This window comes from Mya arenaria, chromosome 15, assembly GCF_026914265.1.
Source record: "Mya arenaria isolate MELC-2E11 chromosome 15, ASM2691426v1".
Classification (NCBI taxonomy): domain Eukaryota; kingdom Metazoa; phylum Mollusca; class Bivalvia; order Myida; family Myidae; genus Mya; species Mya arenaria.
Genome location: NC_069136.1, coordinates 34,310,981 through 34,325,237, shown reverse-complemented (window position 1 = coordinate 34,325,237; position 14,257 = coordinate 34,310,981). Strand labels below are relative to the sequence as shown.

Sequence of the window (14,257 nt, the reverse complement as noted above, 5' to 3'; positions counted from 1 at the left end):
TCATGTTCGCAAGATCATGCAGATTGTGTTGTTATGAAATTCACGATTAAAATTTTGAATTGCGATACTTAAATTTCTAAAGATTTACATTCCTGTCCCGACTACGCATTATTCATACCCTATAAATGTCCAATTTGACCAAATTATATGTTAGAATGAATCTTTTATTGATCATATACTAATTAACGTACATGGTAGTTAACGCTATCTTACAACCGACCTTTCTAAACACTGTACATGTACATAAAACGTCACTGCACAGTGAGCATATCTAAATCGAAAGTATAGATGTCTTTCGACTGATAATATTTTACCTGGAGGCGAATGCATAGTGAACTATACTAAAACGAAAGTAGATTGATATTTGTATTGTGATATAGTCCCAGCGGATAAACAGGTACGGAAGATTTATACATTTTTTAAACTTTAGAGGATATACACTTAACAAGAAAACCATGGCTACCGGAGGAATGGATGAATACATTGAGGAATGTGGTAGTGACATCGACGGCGGAAGAATCGGGAGCAAGTGTGAACCTTGTCGTCGTCGGGACAGGTCAGAGGTGGCTTCGTTGTTCTGTAATACATGCAAGGAATATCTATGCGATGACTGCTGTGATGGACACAAGCTATACATGAAAAACGTAGATGGACATCATATCATTGCTGCTCATGAAGCCTGTGTCAAGCCAGATGTCGATATGAATGGACTGGATCAGTGTATCGAACATAAACGCGTGTTCATGTTTCACTGTGCTGACCACGAAGATTTGTGTTGTGAAATATGTGCCTTTTCTCGTCATCGTAGATGCGATAATATTCACGAAATAGCGAAGGTGGCTAAGAATGTGAAAGATGATGAAAGGGAAAAGATACGTGCATCCATTATTACTGCCTCAGAAGTAATAATGAAATGCGAGGAAAATCAATTGAACAACGTTTCGCGAGTGGAAGAAATCATACAAGAAATTGATATTTACAATGAAGGTATTTTGACGAAAATTGAGGAAGCCAAGGCGCGAATTGTCAGCGAAATGACTAACCATAACACACAGGAATCAGAACGTCTAAATACGAGGAGAAATGCGGCTGAAAAACTGAAGAAAGAACTTGGCACACACTTGGCAATGTCCGATAGCGTTCGCGATAATGGAATGGAAACGGAAATATTCATTCTAAACCATATTCTCAAAAGGGCGCAAGACAAGGCAGCACAATCACTGAACACTTTGTTGAAGAATGATTACACCGTCAAAATGGGACTAACAATCAACGAAATTATTTTAAAAATAAAAAGTACTGATTTCGCATTATTCTCATTAAGCAAAACACAAGAGCCAAACAAACACTCATTAAATGGACACGGTGTTACCAATGCAGTAAAAAGCTCTACAGACGAGCAACAAACAAACCAACAAAGGCCGGTGAGTCTTGAGCTGTTGAAAACCATGGAGGTCGTGAAGACAGGAGACGACAATACGGCACCGTTTGTTACTGGGCTTGACTTCCTGCCGGACGGGAGGGTAGTCGCCGTGGATCACTACAACTGCAAATGTTTTATTTTGAGTGACACATTGAAGAGGCTCGTCACATTTGATAAATTTAAGACATATCCTAAGGACGTAATTTCTTACTCTGATGACAATATTGCAGTAACCTTTAATGACCAAACTATCTGCCTGCTGACAGTAGACAGGCATAACACGATCACGCTGATGAATACGCTGACAACGTCCGCCTACTGCGACTCCATCTGTCCCCTGAACGACCGCGCGTTCGTGGTAAGCACTTGGGACGACCCACGGCCGGCCAGGATGATTGACGTGGACGGCAAGGAGAGCGACTTTGACAACGTGAAGTTTCCTGGAAAGACGTATAAGCTTGGTGAAAGTAAATGTACCTACATACCATCCCGCGATACGCTTGTTCTTATTGACAGGTTTGCTCACACAGTTTACATGTATAACACCGTATCCGGCAAGGGCGAGGAGGTTAAAGATGACCGGATACGAGAACCGGCAGGCGCATGTGCTGGCCCAGATGCCTCCGTGTTTGTCTGCAGTATGAACACAAACTCCGTCATCCAGATACCACCCGACGCGGACATATTGGCGTCATGTGACGTGGACATGAAGTATCCGTACGCCGTTGCCGTCTCCAGAGATGGCTCGAGAATGGCCGTGAGCAACAGTGTGAATGGCGTGAGAAAAATGAATCTGTTTCAAATAATAATATAAAAGTTTATTTGTCAAGATTAAAAATAAATGCAAGTGTTTTGTATAATTTATTATGAAAGTAAAATAATATAAATTTCTGTTTAAACATTCTATGTAAACAGTTTGTGAATAAGAGTCTTGTAGTTATACAATGTATTTTTGAAACAACGACAATTATTTGTCTTGTATTGATATGTTTATAAGATAAATATGTTTCTAAATATAATTGATTGTTATATGATGAAACTTATAGCATTACTTATAGCTTAATTCAACGTTATCATTTAAATAATAAAATTATATGTCGGAGAACATCTTTTATATTGTTCATTTAGCAATTTTGCACAGTGAAATATCCTAAGCCTATATAAATTATAAATTTTTAAACTATTTGCTCCTGATTTCACTCTTGATATGCTCCTGATTTTAATCCTGATAAGCTCCTGATTTTACTCCTGTTAAGCTCCTGATTTTAATCCTGATAAGCTCCTGATTTTAATCCTGATAAGCTCCTGATTTCTCTCCTGTTTAGGTCCTGATTTCACTCCTGTTAAGCTCCTGATTTCAATCATGTTAAGCTCCTTATTTCACTCCTGTTAAGCTCCTGATTTCACTCCTGTTAAGCTCCTGATTTCACTCCTGTTAAGCTCCTGATTTCACTCCTGTTAACCTCCTGATTTTACCCCTGTTAACCTCCTGATTTCACTCCTGTTAAGCTCCTGATTTCACTCCTGTTCAGCTCCTGTTTTCACTCCTGTTAAGCTCCTGATTTTACCCCTGTTAAGCTCCTAATTTCACTCCTGTTAAGCTCCTGATTTTACTCCTGTTAAGCTCCTAATTTCACTCCTGTTAACCTCCTGATTTTATCCCTGTTAAGCTCCTGATTTCACTCCTGTTAACCTCCTGATTTCACTGCTGTTAACCTCCTGATTTTACCCCTGTTAAGCTCCTGATTTCACTCCTGTTAAGCTCCTGATTTTACCCCTGTTAAGCTCCTGATTTCACTCCTGTTAACCTCCTGATTTCACTGCTGTTAACCTCCTGATTTCACTCCTGTTAACCTCCTGATTTCACTTCTGTTAAGCTCCTGATTTCACTCCTGTTAACCTCCTGATTTCACTCCTGTTAACCTCCTGATTTTACCCCTGTTAAGCTCCTGATTTCACTCCTGTTAACCTCCTGATTTCACTGCTGTTAACCTCCTGATTTCACTCCTGAATTCCAATCCTGTCAAGTTCTCCGCCAGTAAGGTTTTTCATGCTTCAAGATTTTAACATTTCTTGCTCTAGTATAAAAAGGATGTTTGTTTGAAATATAGTCACTCTTTTTTACATTATTGCTTGTGAGATGAATGTTGATTGATTTAGTTTACCTATGAATATTGAGATGTATGTTTGCTTTGGTTGATACTGAAGTTATTGAAATAGAAATATGTAAATATTATTTGAGTTGTTTCCTTGTGTTGCGATTAAAGAAAGCTGCGTCTCAATTGGTGGTGGTGATGTTGGTGATAGTGGAGGTGGTGCTGCTACAGAAAATGATGATGGTTATGATGATAAACGATGAAGAAGCCGCTACTGCTGGTGATGATGATAAAACTGGTGTTGGAAGTAGTTGTGGTGGTGGTGGTGGTGTTGTTGTTGAAGATGATGATAATGAAGATGGTGGTGATGATGATGATGATGATGATAATGATGATGATGATGATGATGATGATCTTGTTTAATTATTTCAGGACGTTGAATGAAACTTTTTTAAATGACATCAGTGCCTGTTTATAAACCTTTTAATTTAATATATAACATTAGATGCCCTTTTTCGATATTCATTAATATATCGTGATCAAATTGTTTCAAAATATGCATGATATTAAAAATTTATTTGTGTCACATATTTAAGTATATTGAGATAGATTTGATGATTTATCATCATGCGTAAAAAGTAATGTTTGTTTCTTCTAACCCCACTGACGGTATATTTTCCTCCCGACCCAACACTTTTTTTTGGCCGAAGTGTAGTTTTTAGCGTAATTTCCTTTAAAAGTGAATATTTTCAATATAAAATATGAACATAACATACTCATGTTCTTTCTTTAAACGTGATATACCCTAATACAGATCGGTCTGGTACAGAATCCCGGTTCTCTAAAACAAAAATTGAATAAAAGTAATGCCTACCAGCTACCCTTATAATTTTGGAGATGTTAGCGGAAATGAAGAACTTTTTTGGCCTTATCTATATGTCAAGTATTATATGCATTTGATGCCGTTCACTTCATTATATAATTGTAATGTTAATATATTTGTAAAATTATCTATGATGTACGTGAAGTTAGCGGCCTGGCGGCATAGCGGCGTGAAGTTAGCGGCCTGGCGGCCTAGCGGCCTAGCGGCGTGAAGTTAGCGGCCTGGCGGCCTAGCGGCGCAAAGTTAGCGGCCTAACGGCGTGAAGTTAGCGGTCTAGCGGCCTTGCAGCCTATTTTTTTTATTTCAAAGCATTTATACGTGCGTTTTCTTCTAGAACAATGATAAATTTATGGTTTCTATTCACAAATCAATATTCTTTAACGAAAACCTGCATTTCCCCAAAACTCGACCAAGCTGCCTAAAAAATCCATTTCAGCGAATATCAGTATTTTTTTTTTTGTATTTAGCAAAATTGTTAAACCATAGATTTATCATTGTTTTAGAAAAAAGCGCATGTATACATGGCCGCTGAACTGGTTGATCGACTTTTTAGAAAATTGTTGACAATCGCTTCAGGATGTTAATTTTTGAATCAAAAACATTTATTTATCGTTTTTTTAAGAAAACGCATAAACAATTGCTTTGAAATGGATAATTTTAGGCAGCGAGTTTTGAGGAAACGCTTCAGAGTGAATTTGTGCATAAAAACAGTAAATATATATCATTGTTTTAGAAGAACAGGCATGTTTACATGATTTAAAATAGCTGACTGCTTGCATTGATCGACTTTTTTGAAAAAAAATGTTGATAATTGCTTCAGAGTGATAGTTTGTGCATAAAAACAGTAAATATATCATTGTTTAGGAAGAACAGACATGTATACATGCTTTGAAATAGGAAACCATTTTAGGCCGCTAGGCCGCTAGGCCGCCAGGCCGCTAACATCACGCCGCTAGGCCGCTGAAGTGCTTAATCGACTTTTTTGAAAAAATATGCATTAAAACAGTTAATTTATCAGTTTATTAAGAAAACGTATAAACAATGCTCTAAATAAAAAAAACAATAAGGCCGCTATGTTAATGTGTGAATACAAAACTTTGATTTATCATTGTTTTCCCAAAAAAAAACGCATTAGCAATTGCTTTGAAATAGAGAACAAAATAGGCGCTAAGCCGCCAACTTCACGCCGCTAGGCCGCTAACTTCACGCCGCTAACTTCACGCCGCTAGGCCGCTAGGCCGCTAACTTCACTAGTCCACCTAAATGGCCGTCAACGAGTCTTTTGACGATTTTGTTTTACAGGGGAACATAAGAAATGTCAAAATAATAAAAACAAGTATCCCTGATTACAGGGGTACATAAGAAATGTCAAAATATTAAAAAAAGTATCCCTGATCGCTCATTATTGTAGCTACTAACTTCACGTACATAACCAAATGGACGATTTTTACTTTTAAAATTGTAAAACATTCATAATTATCTGATTATCTACATAAATAAATAACATCAAAAGAATAATCGCAGTAAAATTATCTCACACATTATATTTGAGTAAGGATTCAATCGAACAATGTAGCCATGTTAATGATATAAGGTAATACAATTGTTGATTTTATTTTTCTTAAAGATTGTTTCCCGATATATCTCGTATACTAGAGTTGGGATGCAAAGTGAAAAGTTCAATATTACAAAAATCTGATTAGATTACATAGTAGCATATACAGTTTAATGTAAACCTTGATTAATAGTATAAGAAACAAATATCCAATGTAAATACAGTCAAAACTCGCAATGTCAAAGTCTTTGGGACCTTTGAAAATACTTCAAGAGAACAAACATTCGATTTATCCGAAATACAAAATTTGTCTTACTTACCCTATCACATTAAAAAAAAGTTTGAAACAACAAGAACATCGAGAAATAATACTTCGACATAGCCGGGTTCGACTGTATATGTCTCAATATTAAAGACGCACAATATAGATGAAAAAACGTTGTTGTTGTTGTTTTTATTATTTTTATGCATTATCGTATTTAACCAACTCGAATTTTATGATTAAAACAATAGGAAATGCATATGATTTAGGATCAGATAAAGAAATATCAGCGATATTTTGGCGTTACTTTTAACAATTGAATATGTGGCCACGTAGCTATCAATTAAAACAATTATTTAAATAGGCTTATACCTTTATATGAGTTAAACATGATATGCATTAAACACCTATATTATGCGCCTTTAAAGGAAACTACAATCCTGATATGTTCTGATATTCTAATAGAATATGAGTTCAATAAACTGAACTAAAAAGTGCTGTTTCATAAATTAATAGAAAACAATCAAATTGTGTATGTTTTAAGGTAACATAATAGTTTATTAATATAAATAAAAGGGCGTGGCTTTCCGATACATGATTTTTTATTATAACGTTTAACTTAACTTTGTTCGCGAGCTCAAACCAACACAGCTGTATTGTTTATGAAAAGAGAAAACAATTGTTAAGGAAAAACAGGCTAATATGGGGAAAAGGTTAATTTATGCGTATCAATTAGAAAGGTTATGACTCAAACGAGTGTAAATAACCGCCTCCCAGCATGAGATGTTAACTTTTTCATTACAGAGTTAAAATGTTATTTATAATTTATAATAAATCTAATACGACAGTTGCAATCTCCTTTAATAAAATGTTATAATCATATCTAGTGTTTAATCTCGATACAAAGTCTTAAAGGCACACTTGAAATATGTGAGCTACGTGCAATGTTTCGGCTAGACAGATAAAGATTATGATAACAGGTAAAAGCGCGTATGCAGGTTAACTTAAAGGACATGTTGATTTCGTCGCAAAATTATTTTCATTAAAATCATTGAGGCACCTTTACCGGACATGAAACAATTTTGGTATAGCACAGTAATTTACGATTGTCATGGTAAAGTTACCTATCAACTGCAGGTGTTATGAAGGAGTGTTCACGGCTCGGTATTGCAGTAAGTATTACATTCACCTTGACAGCGGGTGATCTCGGGATTGAGCCCCGGTCTGGCTATACGTTACCTGTCCAGATGTTATGAAGGTGTGTTCACGGCTCGGTAGCGCAGTCTGTATAACACTCACCTTGACAGCGGGTGATCCCGGGATTGAGCCCCGGTCTAGCTATACGTTACCTATCCAGGTGTTATGAAGTTGTGTACGCAGCTCGGTAGAGCAGCCTGTATTACACTGACATTGACAGCGGTTGGCCAAAGGATTGAGACCCGATCTAGCTAAAAGTTACCTATCCAGGTGTTATGAAGGTGTTTTCACGGCTCGGTAGCGAAGTCTGTATTACACTCACCTTGACAGCGTGTGGTCCCGTGATTGAGCCCCGGTCTGGCTATACGTTACCTGTCCAGGTTTTACGAAAGTGTGTTCACGGCTCGGTAATGCAGTCTGTACCAAACTCACCTTGACAGCGGGTGGTCCCGGGATTGAGCCCCGGTCTGGCTATACGTTACCTGTCCAGGTGTTACGAAGGTATGTTCACGGCTCGGTAGCGCAGTCTGTATAACACTCACCTTGACAGCGGGTGGTCCCGGGATTGAGCCCCGGTCTGGCTATACGTTACCTATACAGGTGTTATGAAGGAGTCTGTATTACATTCACCTTGACAGCGGGTGGTCCCGGGCTTGAGCCCCGGTCTGGCTATACGTTACCTATACAGGTGTTATGAAGGAGTCTGTATTACATTCACCTTGACAGCGGGTGGTCCCGGGATTGAGCCCCGGTCTGGCTATACGTTACCTATACAGGTGATATGAAGGAGTCTGTATTACACTCACCTTGACAGCGGGTGGTCCCGGGATTGAGCCCCGGTCTGGCTATACGTTTTCTATCCAGGTGTTATGAAGGTGTGTTCACGGCTCGGTAGTGCAGTCTGTATTACACTCACCTTGACAGCGGGTGGTCCCTGGATTGAGCCCAGGTCTGGCTATACGTTACCTATCCATGTGTTATTAAGGTGTGTTCAAGGTTCGGTAGCGCAGTCTATATTGCACCTACCTTGACAGCGGGTGATCCCGGGATTGAGCCCCGGTCTGGCTATACGTTACCTATCCAGGTGTTATGAAGGTGTGTTCATGGCTCGGTACTGCAGTCTGTAAAACACTCACCTTGACAGCGGGTGGTTTCACTGACTGTTCCAATGCGGTTACCCGAACGTTTTCGACAAGTGTGAGGTTGGGTACCAGTTAACTAGTTCTAACCCTAGTGGACTCCTGTTTTACTGACTGTTCCAAGGCGGTTTCCCCAATATGTATTGATATATTTAATTTTTACACCCGATAAGGCCCTTGTAAAATATTGATTTTAATGCATGTTTCGTCCGTCTTTGTTAAGTGACGTTCTGTGCATCTGTAAAACAAGTATGATTATATAATAATTTTTCGCATTATTATTATTATTGTCTTCGTTCAAGATGGTGACTTTGCCTGTCTCTGTATTTTTCATTATTTTATTACAAACGAAAAATACATCAGAGTACACGTTGTTTTAACCCTACATTTTCCCATGATTATATAACGCGTTATTCATGTAAAGCTTCTAAATATTAAACAATTTTTAAACGAATAACAATAGCACGCCATGTCTATTCCTTAACCAATCAATATCTAAATTACATTTGTGGTTATACAATAAAATTCAGAATTCCTGTCTACTAACATACATAACGTATCCGTCCGTCCATCCGTGTGAATTGATGCGTGTCAACTTATCCGTGCATCCGTCTGTCTGGTCCGTATGTCTGGCATGTTGTGTGTCTAACCCTCCATGCGTTCACATATCTGGCCTGCTGCGTGCCTATAGTTATGCGTCCGCCCATCTGTCTGGCTTTCTGCGTGTCTACATATTCGTCTGTCCATCTGACTGGTATTCTGCATTCCTACCTAGCCGACCACCCGGACACACATTTTCTCTGAAATGAAGTTTGCTTGAAAAGAGGTTTTGCAAATAAACTTCAATGACATGTAAAGACAAATATATACATGGACATGAATGCCCCTTACTGATAGGGGCCATTAGGTTGGTTAATATGAGTTCACATCTAGGCCATTATATGGACATTTTTCCCTTGCGTTAAAGAGGCACACTCTGCTCTGGCAAGTATATTTTTCATATCTATTAAGAAAAAGTTAAATAAGGTATATTGAAAATTCACTATTATTATTATTATACTATCTGATGGCAAAAAATCAAATAAAAGAACATTTTTGGTCTACTAAAGTTTGTTAAAACAAGTAGAAACAGTCATAACACAATCATATGATGACAACTTTCGTACTTATCAAAATAAAGATAAGATCATTTTTTACTATAAAAGGAAATATACTTCAAACATGGGTGTACCCCCTCCCACTATAAAGCCTCACCCCCCCCCCCCTACCGCGCCGCCTTCCCTCACCCAATACTACTCGTGCGCCCTCTTGGACATTTCAAAGACCCTGAACATCAACGTGTACCAAAACTTGTGTATTTGTATTATTTCAAAGCGCACACTATCTGTTCATGCCAAATTTGTTGTTTGTATATGCATGTTTAAAATGTGCATATAATGTGTGTAAAGATAAAAAATTTCGGCCTTTAAATATGTTGGATTTTTGCTATAAATGGCTACGTGGCTATGAATTCCCCAGTTAAAAGGCGTCATAATATCGCTTTGTTGTTTTTTCTCTGTTCACAAATCACATGCATATTTTTTCTTTTTTTAATTATCAAAAAGACTAATAAGGTTAACATAATAAGGTATTAAAATTTGAAACTTTGTAATGGCACTAACCTCAATTGTGCGCCTTAAACTAATTTGAGATTCTGACGGTATGTCCCTTTAAGGTATTCAACCCACAAACAAACTAGTCATTGTTTAATGTTATATTTTGATGCATAATGATTAGGGTGTACCCCCACCGCCTCCGCCTCCCAACTCCCCTTTACGTGCCTCCTCACAATCCTGCCTTCCTTGTATTATTTTACAAATGTGAGTTTCCGTCGGAAAAGTACTTAAGGTTTTCAACCCACAAATAAGCTCGTCATAGATAAACGTTAAAATTTGATGCATAGTGATTAGGATATACTCCCTCCCCCTACCCCTCATCCTACTCCTCCCTACTCCCACATGCGCGCCTTCTTGTAATCCTGCCTTCCTTGTGTTATGTAACAACTGTAAGTCTCTGTCGGAAAGGTTCCTTAAGGTTTTCAACCAACAAATAAGCTCGTCATTGATAAATGTTAATATTTGATGCCTGATAATCCCATCAAACATCTCAAACTAATATAAAACTAATTTACCGAAAATTCATAATGCACCAGTCAATTGTAACCACGCCCCCCCCCCGGGTCCGGGAAATAGTGGGGACTTTCTGTCCAGCCAAGCCCGGGCAAAATCCCCGCCATGCGGGGACCAACTGCTGGTAAAAAACCCGCCAAATGCCCCCGCACCTCAGGGACCCTAAGTAAGGCCCATTCCCTGCTATATTTGGCGCGAAGACAAAAACCGCATTCACCCGGCACTGCGGGGCCGTCTGGAAAGTAAAAACACGGCCCATTTACCCGGCTATCCCCGGTATACCCCCGGACCTGGGGGAGGCCGTGGTTACAATTGACTGGTGCATAACCGATACAGTATTTGGATATTGTATTTTAGTCTTTTATTTCAATTGAAATCCGGCACGAAATAGCCTAAAAAGCTCATTTGTTATATTAATCTCGTTTATCATTTAACTGTGTATCGGATTCCATGATGTAACACTTTTAAAATACTTAGCAAAACTTATATCTAAGCAGGTATATGAAATCTCGGTTAATATTGGGTTGATCTTGCTGCGATAGAAATAATAATTTTGAATGTTAAAATAGGCGATACACAAAATTCCATGCCGGAATATTGATTAATTAACAAGTTATTCGATATATTTATATTTTCTATAATTCATGTGAGCCTCTACATTGAGTCTATATCAGGTACCTAAATGTTCTTATGGTGTACATTAATTTGTAAGAATAAACGTGTTGAGTTGACATGGCCTGTTCTTAATAATTTAACTCATTTATGTCTTGGAATACGTAACTGAATTAATATATTATAAAAAATGTAATGAGTATTGATCAAAATGCGTTTTGAAGTTATAGACATATTGACGAAGCAAAACAACAATGTCCATAACTACCATAATCATCAACATCATCAATCTTTATGATAGTGGAGCTTTTATGTGCTTATAATTTTAACAGTTATCGCTTGAAAAAAAGTTACACATTTGCAAATTTGAGTCTTAAGTCTGAGTTTGGGCTTATATGATTACGGCATGTACAAGTCCAGACTCATTGGCTATTATGATTACGGACAGTCGCATGTACAAGTCTAGACTCATTGGCTTATATGATTACGGGCAGTCGCATGTACAAGTCTAGACTCATTGTCTAATATGATTACGGACAGTCGCATGTACAAGTCTAGACTCATTGGCTAATATGATTACGGACAGTCGCATGTACAAGTCTAGACTCATTGGCTAATATGATTACGGACAGTCGCATGTACAAGTCTAGACTCATTGGCTAATATGATTACGGGCAGTCGCATGTACAAGTCTAGACTCATTGGCTAATATGATTACGGACAGTCGCATGTACAAGTCTAGACTCATTGGCTAATATGATTACGGACAGTCGCATGTACAAGTCTAGACTCATTGGCTAATATGATTACGGGCAGTCGCATGTACAAGTCTAGACTCATTGGCTAATATGATTACGGACAGTCGCATGTACAAGTCTAGACTCAGACACAGAAAAACACTTTTATTAAATTTCAAAGAATCATCTTTTTCATTCGTTTTACAAAAATAAAAGCAAAGATTAATGAAATTTCGAATAGAAAAAAAAATCTCAAGCCATTTTCGTCATTAAAACTCAACTAGAAAGAAAGTAACAATGAAATGAAGATTTGAAATTTTGCCATTTGAGTCTAAACTCAGACTTGAGACTGTGCATAATCATGGCCAGACAAGGTCTTGGAAGCCAGGATTGATCGCAATGGTTTGTTTCTAAAATAACCCATAAAGCGATAATAACTTACCAACGAACCGTAGGATACGAGGCTTCCAAATTCAATTGAAGGAAGTTTTCAGTTCCAATCATTTTAAATTATACTTACTCATTTAAGCATTGAAGAGTTGAAACTAATTTGAGGCACATTAACGTGTCAAGTCTTAGTATAATTTGCTTCAATATATTCTAAGTTTATCCGAACAAGTGACATCTCGAAGCTGACTTTTAAAGGTAATCTAAATAGCATAAGTAAGTTTAACTAAGTTACATTGAATCATGTGTAAGTTTCATCAACACAAAGAAAGGAATGATAAAATGAAAGAAAATATTCATAAATTCTTTCAAGAACATTCAAAGTTTCTAAGAGAGAAGAAAATATATAAACTGCCACAAGCCTAAGCCGTCTAAATGTCTCATCTATTTTTTACATTTGATTATTTTTTTTTAAGATTTGCGAGCGAACCCCACACCCTAGTGGGGATGAACACTATTTCTTACATTGCATATACTATTGAAGTATATCTACATGTACTCCTCATTTAATATTGTATTTCTTATAGGCACGCAAGCCACTATTTGAACGTCAATGCCATAATAGGATGAACGCGAGTATTGATCACCAAAAGTATGAGTTTTTTTTTAAATTTACAAATTATATGCTATTTTAGGTGTCACCAATGACGCGTGTGGACAAGGCGGACAACATGGAGCTCACCGTGTTCCATATGAAGCGGCTCCAGCATCAGCAAAGGGCAGTCCATGTCGCCAACGAAGCCACAGAAGCCGCCTCATCCGCAACCTCTTACCAGACCGGTTTCCTGGATTGCTTACGGGAAGCTGTCGCATACAGAGTATCAGACGACGCTTGTGATCCGGTAGTGGCGACCATTGTGAGTGGACATTTGAGGAGCGTCTATGCGCAGAAGCAGAATAGCAGTCAGGCTGCTTAAGGACGGATTGAAGCAGAGGAGAATCGATTTCCGCTGATTGAGAATCAAGAGCCCTATACATAAAGTCATTATAGGCCATAACCAACATGCCGTGTTCATGTCAACACCGAGAAGATCGGACGAACGGTTGATTGGATTAACGAGTCAAATCACAATATCCTCTATGAGAATTCCAGAATATTCGCCGATCTCGCGGATGACAAAAGGCGACGATGACGTCATCATACATAATTCAAGCATTTCGGGTTTGAGTTTCGAGTGCAGTGATTCTGGATTTTCAAATTTCGACCTGTCCGCTGACAGGCAATTACAAACCCGATGTGAATCTTTGGGGTCAGATGGTTGTTTGTCATTTGACCGATGTAACGCAGATGCAGTCAATGAAGTGTCCAAAGACAATGTATGGCGCCCGTGGTAGAATGCTGATTTGTATACATATAATGTATATCAATCATGTTATTGAATTGTTTAATAATTGTTTAAGTAGTAAAAATTAAATATGGATTTAAGGACCATGGCCTCTGCATTTCAGACAAAGCTTGATACATCCATGTATATGATTGGCAAAAAAATAAATAATTAATGAGATCTGCCAACTTAATTTACTTCTTATTTTTAGTTCCCTTCTGTATGTAACAACAACAAAATGTATAAGCTAGCAGCTGTTCATAATAAATTTCATATAGGTAATACTCAAATTAAAATACCTAGAATAAAAATTAATCCCAATTTCCTAAATGTCACTCAATATTTTCACTGAACCACTGTATATCATCAATGTACACAGAATGGAAACTGTGGGCAATACTGAATGCACTATA

General features: G+C 37.8%; 1 protein-coding gene across 1 annotated transcript; it reads left to right on the top strand.

The window, feature by feature from the left end:
• Positions 1-455: 455 nt before the first annotated feature.
• On the top strand, positions 456-13,436 carry LOC128219313 (uncharacterized). The gene is made up of 2 exons (XM_052927123.1): positions 456-2,201; positions 13,155-13,436. Exons 1-2 carry the CDS (start codon positions 456-458, stop codon positions 13,434-13,436), a joined length of 2,028 nt encoding a protein of 675 aa, XP_052783083.1.
• The last annotated feature ends 821 nt before the right edge of the window (positions 13,437-14,257 follow it).